The sequence below is a fragment of the Neodiprion pinetum genome, chromosome 4, assembly GCF_021155775.2.
Source record: "Neodiprion pinetum isolate iyNeoPine1 chromosome 4, iyNeoPine1.2, whole genome shotgun sequence".
In the NCBI taxonomy this organism is placed as follows: domain Eukaryota; kingdom Metazoa; phylum Arthropoda; class Insecta; order Hymenoptera; family Diprionidae; genus Neodiprion; species Neodiprion pinetum.
This window is the reverse complement of record NC_060235.2, coordinates 24,990,826-25,014,206: the sequence shown is the minus strand read 5'-3', so window position 1 is coordinate 25,014,206 and position 23,381 is coordinate 24,990,826. Positions and strand designations below refer to the sequence as shown.

At 41.2% G+C, this 23,381-nt stretch overlaps 1 protein-coding gene across 3 annotated transcripts in view; it reads left to right on the top strand.

Annotated features, from left to right (window-relative positions):
• dve (SATB1_N and homeodomain domain-containing protein dve) overlaps nucleotides 1-23,010 on the top strand; it is an 80,179-nt gene extending 57,169 nt beyond the window's left edge. For all 3 annotated transcript variants that reach the window (XM_046621672.1, XM_046621674.2, XM_046621673.1), the window contains 5 exons: nucleotides 13,141-13,283; nucleotides 13,651-13,953; nucleotides 19,556-20,089; nucleotides 21,033-21,410; nucleotides 22,519-23,010. In XM_046621672.1, the coding sequence (XP_046477628.1) occupies nucleotides 13,141-13,283; nucleotides 13,651-13,953; nucleotides 19,556-20,089; nucleotides 21,033-21,410; nucleotides 22,519-22,695 (1,535 nt within the window). In that variant the 3' untranslated portion in view covers nucleotides 22,696-23,010. The remainder of the gene's footprint in view (nucleotides 1-13,140; nucleotides 13,284-13,650; nucleotides 13,954-19,555; nucleotides 20,090-21,032; nucleotides 21,411-22,518) is intronic.
• The last annotated feature ends 371 nt before the right edge of the window (nucleotides 23,011-23,381 follow it).

Here is a 23,381-nt window from a genome sequence, read left to right as displayed (position 1 = left end):
GGTAATGAAGGAAGCCCCGTCAGAGTCCTCTATTGTGCATACATAATGCTCGGTCGGTGGCTTAATGTTCTAAGGCTCTTAAATGAATATATAAAGACAGCCGTAAGCTCGTCTTTATGCAAGGTATACGTGGGCTGGTAATTTGGCATGCTAACTCTCCTCACTTTACTTTTTACAAAGGATAGGTAGATATTTTGAATAGGATTTTCTTCGTTACCGCACCGATTCTTCGGGAGTTTCCTTACGGCGATAACTTCCTTGTGCTAACTGCAACTACCTATTATTTAAACTCGACACAACGAAGATTCACGGCTACAATCGCACATGCAGCTGCAACGTAAACCGGAGGAGCAGAAACTTGTGTATAGTATAAGTTTATTGTTCTCATCTTCCCTTCGAATAAATTAAGAACGAGATCGGGGTTTCCAAAGATACCAACATTCCAACCACAAAAATTCTCGAAATCTTATTATAGTTGAATGGAAACACCGTGGAACTTGACATTATAAGATGATCACTGACCCGGTAATTGAATTTTCCAGAAAAACGAAGTCGCGTTTGTGATTCTTGCGTTAAAAATGACGGGACTCGAATTTTGTACTCGAGTTACGGCGTGTATCCTGACACGCTACAGAACGAGAGTCTTCTTCGCTTATTCGGCGAAAGGATGCATGGATTTTTTTCACCCCTTTACCACCGCGGCAACTAGAGGGTAACGATAATTAATTGAGTAGTGATTTTTGAGTGCCCTTGTCCAAGGCCGTAGATGGCCGGAAGGCGATCAAGATAAAACCTGTAATAAAGAGAAAGAAGAGCGTACAGCGTGCAAGGAGGGTTTCCTTCGCGCGTCAGCGTGTCAGTTTTCCAAGAGCTCGGGCTAAATAGTCCATTATCTGTTTCGCTTATCGAACAGACGTTATCTCGATTTTTGGTCCATGAAGCTCCGGAGTAGGCAGGCAGTCAGGCACTCGCGCCCGACCAGCTTCTGACAATCTGACAGGCGTAAGCCGACAATTACTCAAAGCGCAGTATCTCGTGGTCGTTCTGATGTTCCGCGGCTAGAGCGAGATGGTGAAAGAGAGAAGGAGAGAGCGAGAGAACGGGTGGAGGAAGAGAGACCGGGAGAAACGACTCTTAATCAAACCGCGACAAAAGACATTAAAACTGTAAAGCTGTTGTATCTTTATACTCTTCGGAGCAGCTCTGGGTGATAAGACTCCCTTCGCTCTCTGCACTTGTAATTATTGTATTTCTTGTATTATGACGTTACACATTAACACGCGCTGAGACGAGTTTCGGCTTCGTGTCTCTCACTCCGCCTCACTTTATACTCACTGTTTCATTTCGGTCACAAATCTTACGCGTATCTCTTGCGACTTTTGATCACTTCAATCACACACTCTCAATGAAAAGACACTTCTATTTCTGTTACTTTTCTACACGGAATTTTCCTCTGCAAAGAGAATCGCTCAAACGATTCATAAAAATGTTCGTAAAAACGTAGGACTGTAACGTAAAAGCGACTAATCTTGAATTTTTTTTATCATCGTAATACGCATTCCTTCATCGATTGTTGAATCGGAAATTATTGTCGAGTCACAAATAATCGTAGAGTAGCGGAAAGAATACGATACTCCCACGCAGCTCATGGAAAATTTACTGTATCCAGGTATAAGGTGTAGGGACTATAAGTTTACCGGTAGATGTTCCTGGAACACAGGTATATATATACGTATACGCGGTCTATATCGACTAATGCTGAATACATAAGACGTAATCCCAGAGTATGCCGTCTTAAGTATTAAGCTAATCTTGTTAGGGCGTAAGCCTTCGGCTGACCCTAGGACAGTCTTTTCATTCCCTCAACACGCGAGTGGCTATAAAGATTTTTTGCACGCTCGAGGATCACGTAAAAAGTACAAGACTGCAAGCCTAATTGTCTTATACGGATGTGTAAAAATATCACTAGGAAATCCGTGGAGGTGTAACTTTCGTAAGAGAAAAGTCAGGGAATAATAGTTGAAAACTGGATTAGAGGTAAAATGTATCGTTAATCGGTCGAAGAATGTACAGTTTTTACGTAACGACCGACCAAATCCAGTTTTTTCAACCTCGTTTCATCCTGTCAATTATTTATACATTTCTGAAACAGCGGAATTTGGAAATGACGTGACGGAATAGAGAGAGAATTTGAAATTGATAATTTTCGAACCATCCCGTTGCTATCAACTTTCGACCATTCGAAGTATCAGTCAATGTGGTCTTCTTAATATATTGTCCATTCCTATAAATACAGTGCGCGGCAATTCGTCGATGCAAATTCCTCCCGTCGCTATTCGCGCGGCGAAAATGATGCTAGTTTTTTCTATTAACGGAGGGTAAAACGAGTCGCGGTGAGGGTATAAGATGGAGGAAAAGGACGAGGTGGAGGAGGAGAGCGAAAGGCAAGGGTGGTAGGAGTAAGTGGTGGTTTTGGTAAGGGGATGCTGTGCCCCTGATGCGATTTCACGCTGGATTTGCCTAAGATCTCCGCTAAGGAGCCCTTTAACCCTCCCCCTACTCCTTTTCCCTTTCCTCGGCGGCCCCTGAAGATTACGTGCTTTAACGCTGTTACTAAAATGCCGACGTTGTAAAAATGACGGAAAGTCCTGCTAAGCGTCGTACGTATAGAGAGCTTCGCCCGGCAGCTGAAAGGAGACTCGGCTTGCCGATGGCCGGCTAAATCTCAAGGTCGTCTCAAACCCTCGAAAAGTCGATTCGCCTCATTTGGCCACTCGATATTACGTGTCGTCCCTTTCGGTTCGTCGGCTGCACGATACCCTGGATATCATTCGCGATTAGGAACTCCGGATCCTTGCTAAGTCTCCACTTTATCGTTCGAGATGTGACTTGATCGGATTGTTTATTATACTATTTCTTTTTTTTTTTTGCAAAGTCTTCACTTTGCAGCAATGCGTAATAACTGCTTCAATTAACCGAAGAAGATTCTTCGGGGAGCGAGAAAAGATCACGTGCTTTCAAAGACTCAGAATTCTCTGTGCACGACTTCGTCACGAGGATTAAAATCGTGGTACGATTTTCGAAGCATTCTAGGTGGTTCTGAAAATGTGTCGAGCAATGATCGATAGGTTTGATTTGGCACGAAATCCTGAAAAAGACAGCGAGTATCGGGGAGAAAAGTTTCTCTCATTCCTCACGAGTATCCGACGTCTTGCGTCGAAGACGAGGTACAAATTCGCGCATGCAGCAAGGTCTTCGGATTTCCCCGCGACTATGACGCAGAGGTTTATGCCCGAGAGAGCGAGCGGACAAGGCTGAGAAAGTCGTCGAGAGCCGGCAGCGAGCAGGCGGGATGCTGAAGGAGGAACTGGTGCAGCATCTAAGCCCAACGTATCCCTAGACGGCTAGGGGTCAGCGCCGCTAAAACCGGGGATTTGGTGTATATGCAAACCCAAACGGCTTAGGCCGCAAGACTGAGGCTGAGGCTGAGGCTGCGGCTCCCTTCCTCAGGATTACTACGTCATCCTACAGAACTCTGGTCGCCGGAAGGATCAGCCATCTTCCTTCTGAGGATTATACCTATCCCCTCTATCCCTCATTCGAGTATATCCCAATGGTTCGCGTCTTGCGTCTCTACGGCGACATTTCAAGATCGAAAGGCTTACGAGGTGTACTTGTTGTGCTCTTTTCGATCTGTTATCCTCTCTTGCTCATATGGTATACGTTCTATGGGTGCCGTGCGATTATTCGATTAGGTAATCTTTTTTCGATCAATCGACGGCCTTGATTCATATAACCATTGACAAGCGGAATTGTTACGAGGCAACTTCGATTAATCGATTTATCGCACATCCTGTAAATCTCGAAATCTGCCAGCACCGAATGGTTGAAATTCCAAATGACGAAATTTCGAATGTTATCAACTTTCAAATTGCCATGAAGTGCTCACCGCATATGTGAAGGTTGATAACGTTCGGAGTTTTGACCATTCGGTATGACGTCTGTCTTAACTTTGGCCAGTCGGAAATTTATCCCAAGACTTGTATCGATTTCTACGATTTCCAGTGATTTCGGTTACCTTGATCGATTCCTCGTTACTTCAAAAATAGTCAAGTCATTCAAGTTCCTTTGATTTACAATTTGATTTCCAATTGTTCCCAATTTTTGGCTTCTTCGAGACCATCGCACGCGTGATTAAATATGATATCAGTGAAATTGAGTCATGGAGATGGAGTAAGTAATGTTATCAGTGATGGAATTAGTATTTTTTCAATCCTTTTTTCAACCAAACACTGCAATGAACTCGAAAATCAATGTGCGGTGTGTTCAAGTTGAATATGATAAAAGTCCGAAACGTTTCCGTAACGAATATTCACGTTCAGCCTTGCGTTTTTCATTAAATTTTTATTCGACCGATCGAATTGGTGGTTTATCAAGAATTTTTGAACATATGCAACACGTTTTTCCGGATACATGTATCACATCAGAAATTCAAAAGATCCTCGCAGGTCACCTGAACGTGTTGCAAATCATCTTGAAAGTGACTTCGAGTTTAAAATTCTTCTCTGAAATGAAAAATGAAGTTCTAACGATGGTGAAGAATTTCCTTGTTTCTTTTTTTTTCCATTTAATTTGAAAACAATACCCAAAGGATGCGTAACAAGCCGATTTATTTCCGGTAAAACCGAAAGTTCAAAGTAAACCGAACATGACAATTTCTCACGGCCATCATTTGATTGTAAAATCCTGTAAGTTTCAAATTTATTCATCCAAGTGTTGAAACGAGAAAAAGCTACTTTCGCCGAAGGCGATGATAGGTAAAAAGGCGGTAACGCGGTTGTACAAAGTAGTTGGATACAATCGGTAGGCGGTGGTGCACTCGAGCCAAAACTGACAGAGCCTAAACCGCCTTTCGATGAGTTAGCGCTTAGAACAACTCGTTACCGAAAATCCAAAATAAGCTCCTTAGCCAAGAAATTTACGAGACATTCCCCCATAGTTTGGCAAAGTAATTTTAATCTTCCACACATAGCTCTTCCTCTAGGGTGTTCGCCGCGGTGGACGATGAGGGATGGAAAGCCGGAGGGCCGGAAGGAGGAAGAGAGAACGGCGGCTATACGCGGATCGCGGGAAGTAGCGATGCGCACCGAGGAGAGGCCGGTTCCTACATTTACCGGTTCATAAAGCCGCGTGTTTCCACACTCCTTACTTCCAGCATCCCTGTCTTATTCTCCGACTTGTATAAGGGCTCGCTCCCTAAGCGTCTTAGCCTAAGTTTTAACTCTTCCTCATACCTTACGAACCTTACCGCACATTATGCTTCCTATGCATTCACCTTTGTAAATTCCTCTACGTTGGAATACGCACGTGGGTGCTTTGTACGGTACTAATTTCCACGCCTTTCTACGCTTTTTTCGTACGACTCGCGCGACACGTTCGAGAATCAGCCTGCGCAGAGAGACATTTTTTAGCTTCGTTTGCTGTACTGTAATATTCTTGAAAGATTTCAACCTTAATCATATCAGATTATCAATTCTGTTCCAAAACTACTTTCAAGTCCAACGATATTCGAACCGTTGTCGTATCATTACACTTTATTACATTTTTTTCGGTAACTACGACAAATGAAATTCTTACAAGCGTTAATTATTTGAAACTTGTACTGTTAAAAATCGTTCATTCCAAATTTGGCATTTGTTAGTTCAAGTCAATATGTTTAAATTGGTTAACCTAAGTATAAAAAGGTGATAACTTTCTGGATTCAAATGTATGAGCGATCGAAAACGGTAAAACGACTGAAACTGCAGTTTAACCAGTTCCAATACAGAACGATGTATTTTTTTAATCGTTAATAAAATCTTATGTACAAAAGATAGGTTTAACTTTTACAGGTTTTATCATCGAAAATGTATGCCTTCTTAACAAAGTTGGGCAAAGTGTTGATTTGACGGGTAAATTTTGAAGACACCTATAACATCAAGTTCAAGTCTTTTGTTGAAGTCATTCGAAGACGTTTTTCATCCTACCTACCTACCTAGGCTCATTAAAATCCAGCAAAATTCTTATGCCCTGATTTTCGACAGTTTCTGGCAATTTTCTACGTCATCTTTTCTCAAGACGCGATTACAAGAGAACGAAATCAAAGCTCGATCGATTTGAATGAAATCCTGGGTCGCATATTCCTTGAAAACCTGGGCAAATCGTACAACTGATATTTCTCGCGCGTCGTTCTTTTGCGGGGGTGGGAGTGGTGTAAGGAGGGTGGAGGGCGCATGAGGCTTGCGTGCAGTCCGAGCTTTCCGCCGGCGTGGCCGTATAAGTAGGCGAAAGCACAGATAGGATAATGAGATAACCTTTCTAGCTTACAAGATCACCAGCCACGCGACGAAACCTTCCAAATCCCAGCGTTAGCCGGGCAGCCGCGGAGTCTTCGTACCAGATCACGCCATCCTTCGGATTGTCTGGTATATTTACGTAAAACACTGCAAGATACACACCGGAGGGGCTGTCACAATCTATCGATTCAGAATCACGCGGCATAAGGCCACCGGGACTCGAAGACTGGTGCAAAATCCTGTCAGCAAAACTTAATATAAGTCTCTTAGCGATTCCCTCCTCCTTCTTATTTCTCCGCTTTCCTAAATTCTCTGCAATAAAGCTCACGTGTCGCTGATTTCCAGAAAACATCGTCGTTGCATATACGGTCGAAATCAATCCTCATTGTTCAAATATTTGTTCCTGTCTTGTTATCTTGTTTTTATCCGAGAGGATATTCGCTCGAGAGTTACAAGGAAGTCGGAAAATTAACGTCTGAGAAACTTTGATGGCTGAAATATTCTTTGAAATAAATAACTGAGATAACGGTAATCATTGGAAATTAATGTGAATCAATTAAAATCACACGAACACGTTGGAAATGATGAAAATCGGTGCAGGCTTTCGTTTCGTTGACGTTCCGTTGATTTCTATCTTATCATGTGCATCTTTCGTTGATTTCCACCGATTGCTAATGATTTTTTAGCATCCCAGGTTATTTCCAAACTGACATGTTTTATATACCATCCGGAAATCACTGCAGATCGTCCAGAACGCCAGAAAATCATAGGAAATCAGGGGCGGAATGAAAATCAACGAATATCACTCGTCGTCACTCGAAATCAATGTCAACGAATTGGAATCGCTTATTCGATTTCCAAGCGAACGGCCTTAATTCAGTTTCATTTCGTAAACTAACCTCGGTCCTTCAAAGTATCTTCTAAATTTTCGAATCAATCGATGATCTTTGTTTCAATATTTCGTCAGGTTAACGCTGCCGACTTCAATCTCGTCCATTATACGGAAAGTTACTCGCCTGTAGTCCGTTCAGTGTAAATATCGTAATTCCAGAAGGCGAGATATCTAAGGCTTGCTAATGAGAGGAAAGCAGCGCCAACAGCAGCACGTCGCTGGACCCGGGCGTATAACGCGTATAACGGACACGGGGGAACGGAAGGGAACGGAAAGGAAGGCGGAGGGTGGAGATAAAGAGTTCGAAAGAGTTGAAACCTTATCTTCGGTACATAAAGGCCAGCTACATCCGCCGGATCAGCCTCAGATACTAAACACCCACACTTTCCTACTCGCTTAATCGAGATCTGCTCCGTCAAAGTGGGCGGCGAACGTTCGCGTTGCGGTTGCGTTTCGAGATTCCGAAATACATTATTTTTTTTTACTCTTTGTTTTTATTTCCCCCACACTCGATAAAATTGTCGGAAATTGTGGAGGAGCCTCGATAATTAGGTTAGGCTTATTTCTCTGCCGCCGGCGCATTTAGGATTTTTTATCTTCTTGAACTGCGATGTACTCAGGATTTCTAAATGCGTGAAGGGCAGCGCTTTCTATGTGAAGGGATTTGATCTGTTTTGCGACTCCTACGATCTACAATCTTGAAAATGTTATAATATTGTACGAAATTACGAAACCATAGGTTCTGTTGTAATTTCGCACGTGCAGGTAAAGTAATTTGAATTCCGATAAACGTGGGGAAAATGTGCGAAAAAATTTTACCCATCAAGTATATGAAGATTTTGACAATAGCTTTTGACGTGAGTAACTTTGGTGGTTTTGTTGTGACAAACGTTTCGTTGAACTACTTTTCGAATCCTTGCAAAATCCTGAAACATTGCTACGAGTTCATTCTTTAATCCGTTATGTTTTCGTACGCCACATTTCAGATTTTAAATTATTCATTGATAAAAATGAAAATTCAGTTCTCGAAAACCCGTAGGAGAATCAAAAAATGTTAAATTTTGATTGCCATGAATTTTATCTCATCTGCCTTTGAATCAACTTTTCCGCGGAAACAATTGCTAAAAAAAAAATAAAAAAATAAAAAATGTACAATTTTCACAGTAACTCGAACCAAAAATGACGTTATTTAGTAAAAATTATTCACGACCTAGTCCGAAGGTCAATTTTTTGATCCACTTGCTATGATTTTGAAGAAGATGCAAAAGAATAATTTCCACGATTGAGAAATTTACGAAACAATCGTTAATCGATCTTTGCCAGCAATTCGCGTGGCCCGGAAGTTCCCGAAGGCGCAAAATGGCAGCCACACATACATCGCGGGAACTTGGAAGTATCAGTGGCCACGACGTATTCACGATAATTCACGACGCGAAGAGTGATACACAACCTTAAGAGAGACACGCTAGGCAAAGTAGGCTTGGATTACGGGATTACTAAGAAGAAGAAACCTTACGGCTAAAATCCCTCGCGCCTACTTGTCTTATATTCAACTTGTCCTTCGGTCGTTTTACATCGATGCCTCACACGAACGCACGGCGGCCAACAAGAGTCCAAATCTGGATCTTGAGAGACGCGTGGCGAAAGTAAAAAGCTGCAGGTAACTTTCGAGTTGGAGGCGAAAAGCCATTCGCTTGGAAATCAAACGAATCGTGTCTATTCGTCGGCATTGATTTCGAGTTATTCCTATCGATATTTTTTGTTCTTTATCACGTGGTTTTCATTGATTCTAAATTTTACCCTTGATCTTCAATGATTATCGAGAATTTTGGACGATTTTCAGTGATTTATAGGTTGGATAGAATCACTGGAAATCTATGCAAATCGCTTGGCGAATTAGAAATCAACGAAAGCACGTGATAAGAATTTACATTCGCGGTCTATCGGAAGGCTTGCAACGATTTTTTCACCGCTATCACGTGATTTCAAGCGATCCGTAATGATTTCCAACGATCTTATACAGTTGTCTCGATTGATTACTCGTTGCGTCAAAGAATATTTCAGTCACGCAAGTTACTTTGATTTACAACCCGATTCCCAACTGTTCGATTTATAACTTGGTACCTTGAGTAAATGGTCCCTCATTTTTGCGCGTAGGTACAGATTGCAAGAAATTTTAAGAAGGAATAAAAAATGAATTGAGGATGAGATAAGAGGGCCGGCTTTTGACGCCCCGAAAAATATGTCCCAACTTTTTATCAGACCGTATGCATCTAGTTGGCCGCAGGTTTCCGGGCTGTTTGCTAATTGTGCAAGAATTCACACCCGCCCGATTAGCTCCGCTAGAAAGAGGGTGGGTGGGGGGAAGCGAAAGCGCTGCTTTTCGCACGCTGCAGAGTCTTCAAGAAATATTCCTATATCGCACAAGCGGAGAATTTTTCAGAAGGATCGACGCGCGGAGGAAAGTAATCAACCCGAGGAGAGAAAGGAGCGGGAAAAGAGAGGGAGAAAAGCGCGTCAAAAAATTCGTTGCTATCTTGTTTGGCAGGGGTTGTCTTTTGACAACAGGGGAGTTTATCTTCGGACGACGACTGTCAAAGAAGTGCTCGGGACGCTTCCGTCGTACGGAAAATTCGGCGAGAGATACGAAAGAGAGAGAGAGAGAGAGAGAGAGAGAGAGGGAGAGAGATGAAGAAAGACGGAGGGAGAGAGAGAGACGACGCCGCGAGATGTGAAAGAGCGATACGGCCGCCTGGACCAGAAATGAGAAATGTCTTTGCAGTTATGGTTAAAGATTAAATTGCCCCGGTGGGCGAACTGTCGTCGTCTCTCTTTCCCTCTCTATCTCTCTCTCTCTCTCTCTCTCTCTCTCTCTCTCTCTCTCTCTCTCTCTCTCTCTCTCTCCTGCTCTCTTCTTCGTCGACGTATCCGTTGCGCGATCAGGGGTGTGAATTCCCGTCCAAGAAGTCAAATTCGCTATCGGTGCCAACTTTTTCATCCGGTTCAGCACGATAATAAAGCGACTCGCTGTTGAGAAAAACAGAGGCTGCGCCTTGCGTTCCGCGTGACTTATCGCTGTAACGAAAAAAAAGAAAAAAAAAACAAAAAAAAAAAAGGAGCGAAAAAAAACAGCAAAAAGGAGAGAACAACATGAAGTAAAAAAAAAAGCATTAATTATGAAATCCCAACCAACCACTTCTGGACCTTCGAGAGCCTGACTTCGTCGTCGTCGTCGAAATGTCAAGATTCGCTGCTGCGTAGTACCGAACAAAAGAAAAGAAATCTCCATTTCTTTTACAATTATACCCGTAATAATTAGTCCGAATGCTAACACAGCTCAAGACAGTTGATTAATATCTCTGTTGGCGTCGAAAATGCGAAAATTAAAAAAATTAAACAACATTATAATAGCAAAGTTAACTAACACCCGCTGTGTTTGTTTTGACAAAGAATACTTTATTCTGATATTATGTAACTAATTTCCTGAAACTACTACGAAAGACAAGTTAACCCCTTGAATACTTCATTTTATGCTTTTTTTTCAATTCATCTTTACCATGTTTTCGAACATGCGCTTTGTTTTAATGACGAAATTAGATTTGAACAGGCATATCTGTGCATAAAAACACCCGAGTGTAATAAATCAGAGTGTCAAGAAACGCACATCATCAGATTAAACGTAATCTTGACTAACCTAAATAACGGTTATCGGAATGCAAATTTAGCAGCTTATTTATAACACCAAGTGGTACATATTATTGTGAAAATTATCTTGGATTTCTTGACACATTAGAAATTCTCAGCAACGATTTTTTTTCAGTTTAGGAAAGTATTATTTTGCACCATGAAAAATAATTGGTGAACATTACGATCGAAGTCAGAGATCGCACAAACAATTAGACGAATCTGACCGCGTTTTGCAGTTTCGGTCTTCGAATGTTGGAAGCATCATTTTGAATGATGACAGATTCAAAAATTTTACAAGTAAACATGGGACAGGATAACTCTGCCGTGTGATTATAATCTTCGATACTACATTATTAGTTAATTGGTAAATTCAAACTGTTTGTTTGGTTGATTGTATTTTTTTTTTTTTTTTTTGTCAAACAAAGCCGTTTAAAATCAAATTATTGTTTCGCCAACATGAAGTTTTATCCCAATCAAAAAAAGAATAGTAAAATATGCTAGATTGTCCGTTTACAGCTACAAATTATATTTTCATTTATTGCCCAGATCTGAATTTTTCGATTGTCATAAGAAATGAAAATAGTCACGATTGGAAATTATTTTCGGTGTTCAGGTTCGAATCAGCGCAATATAATCTCCAACCGTGACTGGAACTAATTGCAAGATATTTGGTACCAGCCAACTACAACGGCGGTTAAAATCATAGACCAAGATTATAGAGTAACGTTAAGGGAGTGACGGAGAAATCTGCCCCAGGTAGCGCCGAACTTGACCAGCTGATCCCGGCACAAAGGCGCCCCCAAGAGTGGCAGCCCCCTTAATGAAAACTATACATCCCTGGATTAAGTTAGCCACCGGTCAGTCTATGTGAGTCTTACATGCAGTACATAGACCGGCATATTGGATGGAGTTAAGGCATTAATAACTAATATCATGGCTCCTCCTCTGATCTACCCTGCATCGTCCTTTGTTGGCCATCTTAGTTAAGTCTTAGTATAGTTTCAACGCTCGCTGGACTCGCCACGCTCTAAGGAGATTAACCGATGACCCGTCTTTGACACGCGCCCAAAGATCTGCCACCGCAACTTTACGAACGGTTACCATATCGATCCAATCACATCGAGAAAACCACCCATATCCCAGAGTCGACATCTCATTTGAATCAAGCAATAGCATCCGTTTTCTAGGTTGCCCTCAATTGCTGCACTCATGTGGTTCAGGATAAACAATGCAATTATATTAAGTTATTCAACCAGCCTCAAGGTGTCCGGCTTTGTGTTTTCGGTGATTTTAACGCATGTGAACATCGGAAGAAGAAGAAGAAGAAGTTTGTAGGTGCAATGCGAATATATGGGATCATTTCCTTTCAGACGATCCCGATGATCGTTCTGGTCTTCCAATGTCGTAAATCGTCTTCCGTAAATTCCGTTCTTACGATCTACGGTGGATTTTCCATTGAGCCTAACTTGAAAGATTCCGAGGCTTTGGACACCGCAGCGACATGTCGAAGAGGGATGAGAGAATTGCAATTTATTTGCAGTCTGGTTACGTATATTGTACGAGGTGCGCGCATCGGCGTACCTTTAAGACGCTTTTGACGTAAGTGGCTCGAAATGCTCTTTACGGAGGGTTGGTATTCCCTCAGTTTGGGAGAGGTCTGGGATTAAATACTGGAGAGGGATAGAGAGAGCCAAGACTTAAGCTGGAGTTAAACAAGGATCGCCACCATTGTGCTCCCCGGGTGGCGCCTATTGTCTCTTCCTCCGGATGCGGATAGATGAGTAGATCTGCATATGCTTAGCAAGGGGTTAGATTTCCCCGCACCTCTCTCCTTCACCCGTCACCCGGTGTGTCGTTCGGCTCAGAAATATGTTCTCCTTCGACGAAGGGTGATTCGAGTGGCCCCCTGACTTCTCAATAAATTTTCCAGTCGCCTTTTTCGACCGTCACCGTTTTGTTACCAATTCTTACAATAAATCACTTCGCGTCAATTCCAAACGGCGTCATGTCATTTATCGGCTGATTTTTCACTTTGGAAGACAGTCAAATTGATTGGAAGCAAGGAATCGAATCAGTTCGCTTCACGTGTTTATTGCTTAGCGATTGTCTTTGACTTGGCCATCATTGGCTATGAGCTCGATGGTTCGTTGGAAAAAGCGAGTGATTTCTCGGACTGTACAAAACACTCGCAAAATAACAGATCCGTTTTTCGTTTTATGTTTTCAGGCAAAAGTCTTCCGGTACACTGCGTCGTAGAAGCCATTCATAGCATCGTCGAGAGTCGCGTCAGCAGTGGAAGAGAAAATTGGCGACGCCCTCAGGTGGAGACAGACTCTTACGTAATCATTCCAGCGGCAACAGCTTTTCAGGTAAAGAGAATATCATTTTTGCCCATCTTTTCTTCAGTACCGAGTTAATGTGACGTCTGTGACGTTAAGAACACTGTAAAATGATACCGTTTCTTGGTTATCAATTTCCTGTTATTGCGTTTTTTAATTTGATTCGAATATTGCAGCATTTTCACGTGCTTTTTGTGAGACTGCATTTTTGCAAGTGTGTAGAAAGAAATCTTACTTCAGATAGATGCTTTTATTCTTGTACCATAATATTTTAATCAAAGAAATGAAGAAAATCGATTTTTGAAAAATCCTGACCAGGTATAACCCCTTGAAGAATCTTTGAAGGAACTCGAAAGACCGTTTAGACTGATGCGCAGGTTTCGATTTTAATGCGCAGGATCTGGTTGGCGTGGCATTGGTGAGATTGGGTTATCCTGCTGATCTGACGCCCAGTGCCCGCGGGAGCATCGTGATAAGGAACTGGAAACCACTGCCCCTGGAAAAGGTGGCCGACGGACCGCTGCTGACTGTCGGCGACATCCTCGCCGAATTGACGACCGTCGCCACCCTCAGGATACAAGTCTATCGCTCCAGGCCGCCGCCCCCAAGCCCAGCGGCGGAAGTCAGGAGCAAGCTCTTGAGGCTTTTGCTGCTTCATAGTCACGCGCTTCTCATATCCGCCGGCTGCCCCCTGGACGAGGTGAGAAATTTCGAAGAATCGTGATTGGGACGGTTATATTTATCGTTACAGCAACGTAGATGAAAAGCTGAGTTTTACGTGGAGGGTCATCGACGCCAAAATCGAAACAACGATTGCAGTTCGTTAGCATTGATTTCTAATGATTATTAGTGATTTTTATCTCCTCGCGTGATCTTCTTTCATTTCCAGTGTACAAAGTGATTTTCATTGCCTTTCGATGTTACCTTTGATTTCCAATAATTTCCAAGAGTTTTGGGCTATTCAAGCGATTTCCGGATCGGATAGAATCGGGGGATATCATAAAAAAAATCACTGGAAATCAACGAAAACACCTGATAAGATAGAATTCAATAAAATTTTTACGAGTTAAAACCATTTGGTCTTTATATAAAGATTTGCAATGATTTTCATGATTGCAACACTTTTTACGAGATTTCATCAACGCTGTCGGGTGATTTTACGTGACTTGCAAGGATTTCAGCTTTCTCAAATGACTTCTCGTTATTTTAAAGAATATTTCAGTCATTTAAGTTCGTTTGATTTTGCAATTTCATCACTAATTACTGATTTTGTGACTTCCTTGAGTGAATAGGATCTCCGTGTTTCGAGGTCTGTACACTGAGAAGAAAATAATTAATTGCTTTGCAATCATTTGTTTCAATGCAGCGACTTGTTTTTAACAAAATTTTAATTTAACGAAAAAAATGCTTACTCGTAACCATCAAAAGGCGAATTCCATCGTTCGATACAGAGAATTCCAATTGATCTAATAAATGAATTCATGATGGGCCGTCAATGAAATATTTAGTCAATTTTATGTGGTAGTATATGTACGCTAAAATCAAAGGATATTCATTCGGATTCGGTAAATGTTTATTGCTTCAAGTAGATTCGATTCCATTCCACTAAATTAATCATCTGTTTTTAGGTTTGTGTGATGAATTTTTTATCCCATGGAACCAATTAATGAATATCGATGTTTTCGGTCTTAACCGACACGATTTTGGATTACGATCGCTTCGACATTTCCCGAGTAAAATTGAAGCAAGTATGTATGTTTTATGCAACAACGTTTTCGCTGCAAGCTCGGAACGCATCCGAGCCGGGTGAAGCTCCTAAGCTGTCCCATCAAAGTCGGGCGGATTAAACGCTTGTTTTTTCTCGAACTGGATGCGTAAGGACGATTTGTAAACCGGGTGAAATTAATTGAAACAGTAGCAGCTCGTTAAGAGGACGAGAAGAAGGAGGACCGCGGGCCCGCAGAAGATTAAAGTTTAGCACGGTTGTAAGGCGGGCGGCTTAATACACTTAAAAATGTATAAAATGTAAATCTAGATACCGGAGTGCGTCGTCGCGGCTCGCGAGCTCTCCGGGCGTGCCTAATCTCATTAAGAAGTCCTCCTTGGTATCCCGGACCGCCTTTCTGCCCTGCATGGAGGCCACCGAGTTAATCTTTCGAGACGTTGAGTCGCGGTTTGCCAGTCCTTTCTTTAAATAAATACCCGAGTCGAAACCCGTGCTCCCGTTATTTATTTATGTTGATGATGTTGCTTCGCCGAGAATCGATGCCTTTCAGTAATTTTATCCCGAGATAGGAGAGGATCGTAAGTTGAGTATATTTCAAGTTATTATACTCCTCAAACCACAAAGATTTATTTATTCATTGTACTGAAATTTTGAGAAGAAGCTTAGATGTCGATGCTTCGTTTCAAATTGTTTTACAGTTGTTGAATCTACAGTAGATTCGTTGGATTTCACTGTACGATAGTGAAGCATTTTCGTTCGGAAGATTGTTTGCTAAAAATTCAACGAAATCCAAGTTTTTTATTTTGCCGATCACAATCAATATCGCAATGCAATTTCGTAAAATTAAATATTCAATCTGCTAGATTTTCAAACTTTTTGAAACGAAGCATCGATATTTATTTCTATCGTTCTTAATTCCAGTGTGCAATCTCTTGTTTTCGGAGTAAAAAAAATATCTTCGAATAGCCTAGGAATATAATCATTCTTTAATCATAATTTGATAAATTAAAATATCTCTTCAACGCTCGGTTTTGGGCCCTTGGGGGTGTTTGTGGAATGGCACACGCTTGGAAAATACCCAAAGAGTCCGAGTTACGGGGATATGAGGTAAACGGCGAAAACTATAAACCGTCGGGAGATCCAATAGCCAGAATTATAGGCCGTCGTCGAGCCTCGGTGTGATAGGATTACCCTCTGCTTAGCCGAACTCGCAGTCTTCATCAAACGTCCCTTCGACATGGGAGGAGGGTTACGCCGGGCATTATCTAAGTGCACCTCTTTGAAGACTGTCTAGTAGAAAGGCCCCCGACTCCCTGCGCTCCCTAATGCCGCTTACCGCAGTCTATGATTACCAATTTTCCCCTCACAAATTCGCTCTGCTTAAATTTCATCGGTAAACTCGACGTCGTCTGGAAGACCACCGACGATGGGGGGGATTCGGCTTTACGGAGATGGCGGAGATCCGAAATACGTTAGAGCTGCAACTGATGAAATTTATACACGTCCAAAAATGAGCCGATGTAACACTCGAAGTTGGAAATTAAATTAATTATTTCGATTCGTTATTCTCAATTTTACTTGGTTTTCAGTGTCAACACGGATTAGCGTTCTTGGTGATTTATAGTGATTTTCGTATTGGATGGAATTATAAAAAATCACCTAGAATGCTGGGAAATCATTGAAAATCATTGTAAATATCTTTGTCAACTGGAAATCAACGAAAGCAGACGTTAAGACGGAAATCAATACAATTTTAAAAAATTGAAACCATTTCCCACAAGACTGATTACTCCTTATTTTAACAAATTTTTAAGTCGTTTAAGTTCCGTTGATTTTCACTTACGTTAACTTTACAAATTTCTTGAGTAAATAACCCTTCAAAATGATTGATTGTTTTAACCGTGTCAAAGTTAGAGAATTTTGCTTTTATATAATATTAACACAATTTATTAATTCCCTTTTTCTCGTTTTACTTTAAAAATGCTTGCAAGCTGATTGACTTATACAAGCGTCACTGAAACCCATCATAAAACAAACTAAGTACTTATATCTAAAAGTCTATTTTTCAAAACAATTTTATTCGGTTTGATATCATATGCAACAAAAAATTTTCATCAAACGTTAATCTACAGAAAATAATTTCTAGTCCTGTGTATAATATAGTATTTATTCATGCATGAGAATTAAAGGAATGAGAAGGAGAACGTTTGGGCGATTTTTGCAAGGTACGATGGTGGATGGCTTCAGTGATTATAATTGGCGAAAAAATGAGATATGATCCTTATAATAGTTCGTTTCGGTAGCAAACCGACCCGGACGTTAAGTGATTAAATAACAATTCGTGAGATGATAAAGAGGCGAGCCTCATGAAAGCGGGCTGCGTCTGTACGATTGACGGACGGAAACTGTGAGTTAAAAAACCGCAGCGAGGACCGTTTGATAAACGGAAAGATTTAATCTTGCGCCGAGTTGGTGCTTACAAAGTATGAGGTATTTTCAGCGTGAATTCATTTGCGTACAACAGCCGCATGACAAATTCGGCACGCAACACGGGTCTTTTTTTTTTCGAAGATGGCCTGAATGATTTAGTCGAGAGAAATCCAGCATGTGTTGCTATTCCCTTTGATTATTGGTCTCTCTTGTTACGTTATTTTTTATTTTTATTTTTTTGCCAATAAATTGCGCTGATTTGTTGTTGTCGCATCACTGAATTGACGTTATGGCCTTATTTTATCTAAATAATATACATGTAGTAAAAGCGTTTGACAATTACGACTCATACCAACAAATTATTTCTATGAAACTTTTCTTGTCAATCCAACGATACAATCCATTCCATTAGAAATTCTTCTAGAATGTGTATATACGAAAAATAAAATTTTTCCCAGCGAAGGACTTCTCATTGTAATTAGCAAGAGCTTCTGGGGTTAACAAATACGTTACGTGTCGTGTAGATTGTAGGTAGCTGGGTGTGTTTAACGGTTCTGTCATCTTAAGAGATAAGGGATCATGCAGCCTTCATTCGTCGACCTTCAACGGTTGATATCTCCGCTAACTCCGCTCGTTAATTTGTTAATTTTTTAATATGCCCCGAAGGCAGCGGCTGACAGACGCCCTGAAAATGTTTAAACTGGATTTTGAACGGGAGTGATTTACAGTCCTGTATTTTGGATCAGCTGATTCTTGCGTCACAATTTCTGCGGAATAAATGGGTATAAACTAGGCTTAACGAGTGTCTCAGATAAGCTGGTTGGTAGGTCTAATAACCGCGTGTCGTCGTCTTCGCATCGTGTTTGTGGAACGATTTCTCAAATCTGGTAGCTGTCAGTGTGGTGAGTGATTAAGTACGGGGTTGTAAAATCACGCGCGAAGAATGCTACCAACCTGCGGAGGATTACCTCGTTAAGTGCGTCTTGAGTGATCCTATGCTCTTATATTTATCTTATAAATCAAACAGATAACGCGTGTGAATTCTTCTTCGGGCTTGAAACATTTTTCTTTTTTTTTTTTCATATTTTTAATTTTTCCTTTTTTTTTCTTCGTCTTCTCTCTCGTACTCGACATTTCGACTCCTCATAATCTTACAGCGACGAACGGCCGACTGAACTAGATGTAAACGTCGTCACGTGGTCACGACGACGAAATTCAACGATTTTTACATCAAAGCAACACAATGACAAAGGGCTCCCGAATTTTATATTAAAAATTGACTAGCCGTTCCCTTAAAATTCATACTTACATGAGAAATTCAAATTTATTCAAATCAAACTCTTCACTGAGAAAAATTTAATTTGTTACAGTTACTAAGGGAGGTTACAGATGCAGTGACATCTGTATAATAGTGTCAAATATCGTTGAAAGTATTTGTAATAAATTTATTTGTACTGTTTAGTGTGATTATAGCTAGTTAATAATAATTGTTTTGACAAATGAAACATTTCATCTGTTTGTTCAATTGACAGCATTTTTTCAGTAAATTATGGCCTTAGCATCAATTTATTGTTCCTCAAACGTCAAATTATTACAACAGTTATAAGAAAATATGTATAGTATGAGTAACCATAATTAAAAAGAATATTGACACATACCAGATTTTATATTGATAGCTACAAAACTCATTTTCATTTGGTACCCAAAGTTGTATTTTTTTGGTTATGCTGTGAAAAATGAAAGTAGTTAAGGAAGATATAGTGGCCATAACTGACAGAGTTTTTGAGGGAGGTAGAATGCTCGCATAATAAAAGGGTAAAAATATTGACTTTGCCAAAATGCGCAAAGGTCAAAGTATGGAAAGTCAAAAGATATAAAATCGTTAGAATGAACAAGAATATACTAAAATTCTGACGATTCTATGTTCTGGCTTTCGGTTCTTACCTTTTGTTCGTTTTGACTCTTGTATACTTCGACTTCCTGCATTTTAAAATTCTGTAAACTACATTCACGTGTCTTTAAAAATTTGCCAATTTGGCCAGTTCTATTCTCTGCTCTTTCCACATTCCTAACCCTCACCCTGATACCAAACTCCCCCCGTCCCCCTTCAAAAAACAAAAATCTACCCTAAATTACTTGCTTACAGATGACGCTCTCATCCCTTTGCGGAGGCGGCAACGATCTTTCCGAAGAAACGAGGCGGAGCTTCGAGTCTTGGCTTCAACAGCAGCAGCTTGGCCTCGGTTTGAACCCCATGATGCCGTCGGGTAACCACCACCCCCAGAGTCCGCAACCGGAAGTCGGACCCCTGGGCCCCGGGGGCCCGATCGGTCCGCCGCATCCCGCGATGATGCCGTTTTCCCACAAAACGCGAATGCGAACGAGCTTTGACCCCGAGCTTGAATTGCCTCGGCTTCAGCGTTGGTTCGGCGAGAATCAGCACCCCTCTCGCCAGCAGATCCAGCACTACGTCTCTGAGCTTAATTCTCTCGAGTCGAGGAGAGGCCGGAAACTCCTCGACGTCAACAACGTCGTCTACTGGTTCAAGAACGCCAGGGCTGCTCAGAAACGGGCCGAAACCAGGAGCGTCAACGGTTACAGTCCACCGGGACTCAGTCCTAGGGGTGCAAGCATGGTCAGCGAGGACTGCAGCGACGAGGAGGACGACTCCAGACATCAGGTAATTCACTAGGCGACGAACACACTGAGGGAAAGGATGCTTCGAACAAAGTTTCTACACCTCTTTCCTTCTCATCTATACTTCATAGTTATAGACGACCTTGCCGAGAAGGAAAAAGTTCCGAGCAAACGTTTTAATTTTTCGTTTTCGAACGTAACGATCTGTTGCTCGTTAACAAGCAGAAACCCTTGGACATAAAAAATCTGAGCTTTCGAATCGTTTTGCCACTTTTGCTCAATTCGACTTGTTCTTTTTTTTTTTTTTTTGAGAGTCTTCTCGCTGCGAAATCACGTGTGGTTATAAACTTTTCAATTGGAATTGTGGTAAACTTTTCGAACAGCAAGGAATTTTAGCTATGATTCGAAAGATTTCGCAGACAAGTAACAGTGGCAATTTGGTAATTGCGGTGACACGTGTAACACTGTTTTACTCGTAATAAACTGTTGAGGGTGAATTGGCCGAACCGTCTGAACCAGAATATGTAAAAATTGGGAAGTAAAAAGTGGTTCGTATTAACGAGTTGTTAGCGTAACATTGTTTTCCACGATATTCGTCAGGCACTTGTCACCTTATTTTACCCCTAAACTGGTTTTCGAACCCATTTGGATATCAAACGTTATTTCACGCGAAAGAAAATAATAGCAAGACCTGCTGAAGTATAACTTCACCATCAACCGAACTCCAGCAATTGAGAATTCAAAAAATGACGAGCTTGCGCAGGTATGATCTAAAATCGCAAAAAGAAACGGGAGGTATGTTTGGCTCTTGGTTAATTCTCGATTCGTTTCTGCCACGCGTAAAAATTGTCGATTTTTTCTCCCGCCTGCAGGCGGTCAGTTGCTTCACCAAATCCCCTCCCTCAGTGTGCTTAGCTGTTTTGTACGACAATGCCTCGACGTTTAGTAACCCGCTACGAAGAGTCCTTCGCCTTTGGCTGTTCCAGTCGACTTCTCCGTCGCCTTGCCCGCCACCCAGCCCTCCGGTCGGCCCTTTGTCCTTGACGACGCGCCCGGAAGACCAGCAGCCGCCATCTTCGACGCCGTCCTCGGTGAAGCAGGAGGACGCTAGGGCCTCCTCCGGGTCCGAAGACGAGGAGCCTCACCCGACGGGCCCCATCCCCTCCGGCTTCCCCCTTGTCCCCAGCCCCATGTTCGGGCACAGCATAATGTACATGCACTACCTTCCTCCTCGGGGTCCCACCGGGTGCCCCGCAAGCCTCCTCGACGAGAGGAGGAAACGAAACAGGACTTTCATCGATCCCGTCACCGAGGTCCCAAGACTGGAGGGGTGGTTCACCCTCAACACTCACCCCAGCCACGCGGTAAACAGATTTCTCGATGAAAAAGAGTCGATGGCGGATTGATTGGCTTCGAATTTTTAAGATCCGATCGATTCTCTGCCTCGTCTACTTCACGTCGTCGTCATCTTCTTCGGGTTTATAATTCAGCCGATATTCTCTAGGTTTTTAATTGAGGGGAGGCGATGACAACTTTCGTATTAAAGAAAATATCTAGTTGGTATAAAAGTGCTTCGATAATTTTCAATTTTCTGGTCTCTATTATTTACTTGTTCAACAATTTCATTTAGAAATAACTTTGAAATGTATTTCCAAAGAAGGAAAAATACAATTTTCATCTTTGAGTTATTTTTTAAATGTCCAGAATCAAGCGGGGAATAAATTAAACCTTATCCGATAGACACGAAATAAATTAATTTACGTTACTACGGATTGTGATGGCCGCCCGAAGCATAAGGGCAAAGTTTACCCAACTTTATTCTCCATTTCGAAATTCCGAGTTTCTCAATACGTGCAAAAAAACAATCAGCAATAACAAATGCATTAATAGAAATAATGTCTTTATAACAAATAACAAATCCCAATTGAACGAGCAAAAGATAAAAATTTTTCTTCAATCTCCGAAGTCGGGATATAATTTTATAGATTTAATTTCGTCCTTTTTTTCAGCCTCTTTATTGTAATAACTTTCTTCGGTTATTTCTCTTTTTCGTCGACTTCTTATTTTTCTTATTTCGTTTGCGACAACTTCTAGCCGAACACACGTGTATCCGAAGGCCCCTTGTCTTCCTACTACCCGCGTTGCATTACTGCGAGAAGTGTGGCCTCAACAATATCAATAAAATATACTTAAACAATTGGTTTTTTTTGACGATAGATTTTACCCAAAAAACGCACGGTGTAGACAGAAGATCGTTGTAATTTTTCCAAATTCTTCATATAATTACGGAATAAAGTACGGATTAATTTTTTTAAACACACATTCCCGGTAAATTTGTTTAGACTTGTATTTCTCTCGATAAATTTTCCCCTGAAAAACTTTGTCGATCACGCGTTTTGCCTACTTTCATAGAATTTTCGAGCTATTAATTTTTCAGCGCCGCGATTCAATAACGGCTTTTGAAATTTTCAGCTGATACTAAAATACACCGAAGAATTGAACCGGATGCCGTACCGCCAGAAATTTCCCCGTCTGGAGCCGAAGAATGTACAATTTTGGTTCAAGAATCGCCGAGCCAAGTGTAAACGGTTGAAAATGGCTCTGTTCGAGGGTGAATCCCCGCAACCGCATCCATACCACGCCGATTAGTTAATTGGATCATTTTAATCGTGTACTGTACATTACGATATTATATATAATATGAAAAAACAAGAAGAAAAACAATATCAAAAAAAAAAAGAAAAAAAAAAACAACACACTTTGTTGATTCATTTGTTATTTCGTAAATGTTGATTAATCGATACGGAAAGAAGAAACTGAAAATTTCCAAAAAACCGTACCTTCGTTGTAATTAAAAAGAGAACGAAAAAAAAAATTAAAATAAATAAACGTTCAATTAATATAATTATAATTATTATTATTACGTAACGCAAATGCGATGAAAAGAATAATAGAAAATAAACTGTATACCAATCACGGATGCGTTCGTCCAAAGTTTTACCTCATTCCACCCTGAAACATTTGTAATGCGTTGTATGCAATTAGTGGTAAACATTCGCCGTGATGTTAAACGGGAATATCAGGATCTTCGGAACTTTGTGATACGAATATCGGGAAGATCATTCGTAAGTAGTTGAATGGAAGAAGAAGGTGGCGGCTCGTTCTCTTGATCAACACCCCAAGTCTAATGGCATGGAAACTATCGGCGTGCGGGTGTTTCGCTTGTCCTCCGATATCTCCTACATTCGGCTAAGATAACACCTCCGGACGCTGTCACCACGTGTAGAACCTAACTCAAGCTGCACAATAGGGAATTGAATTGCGTATCGTCTAGG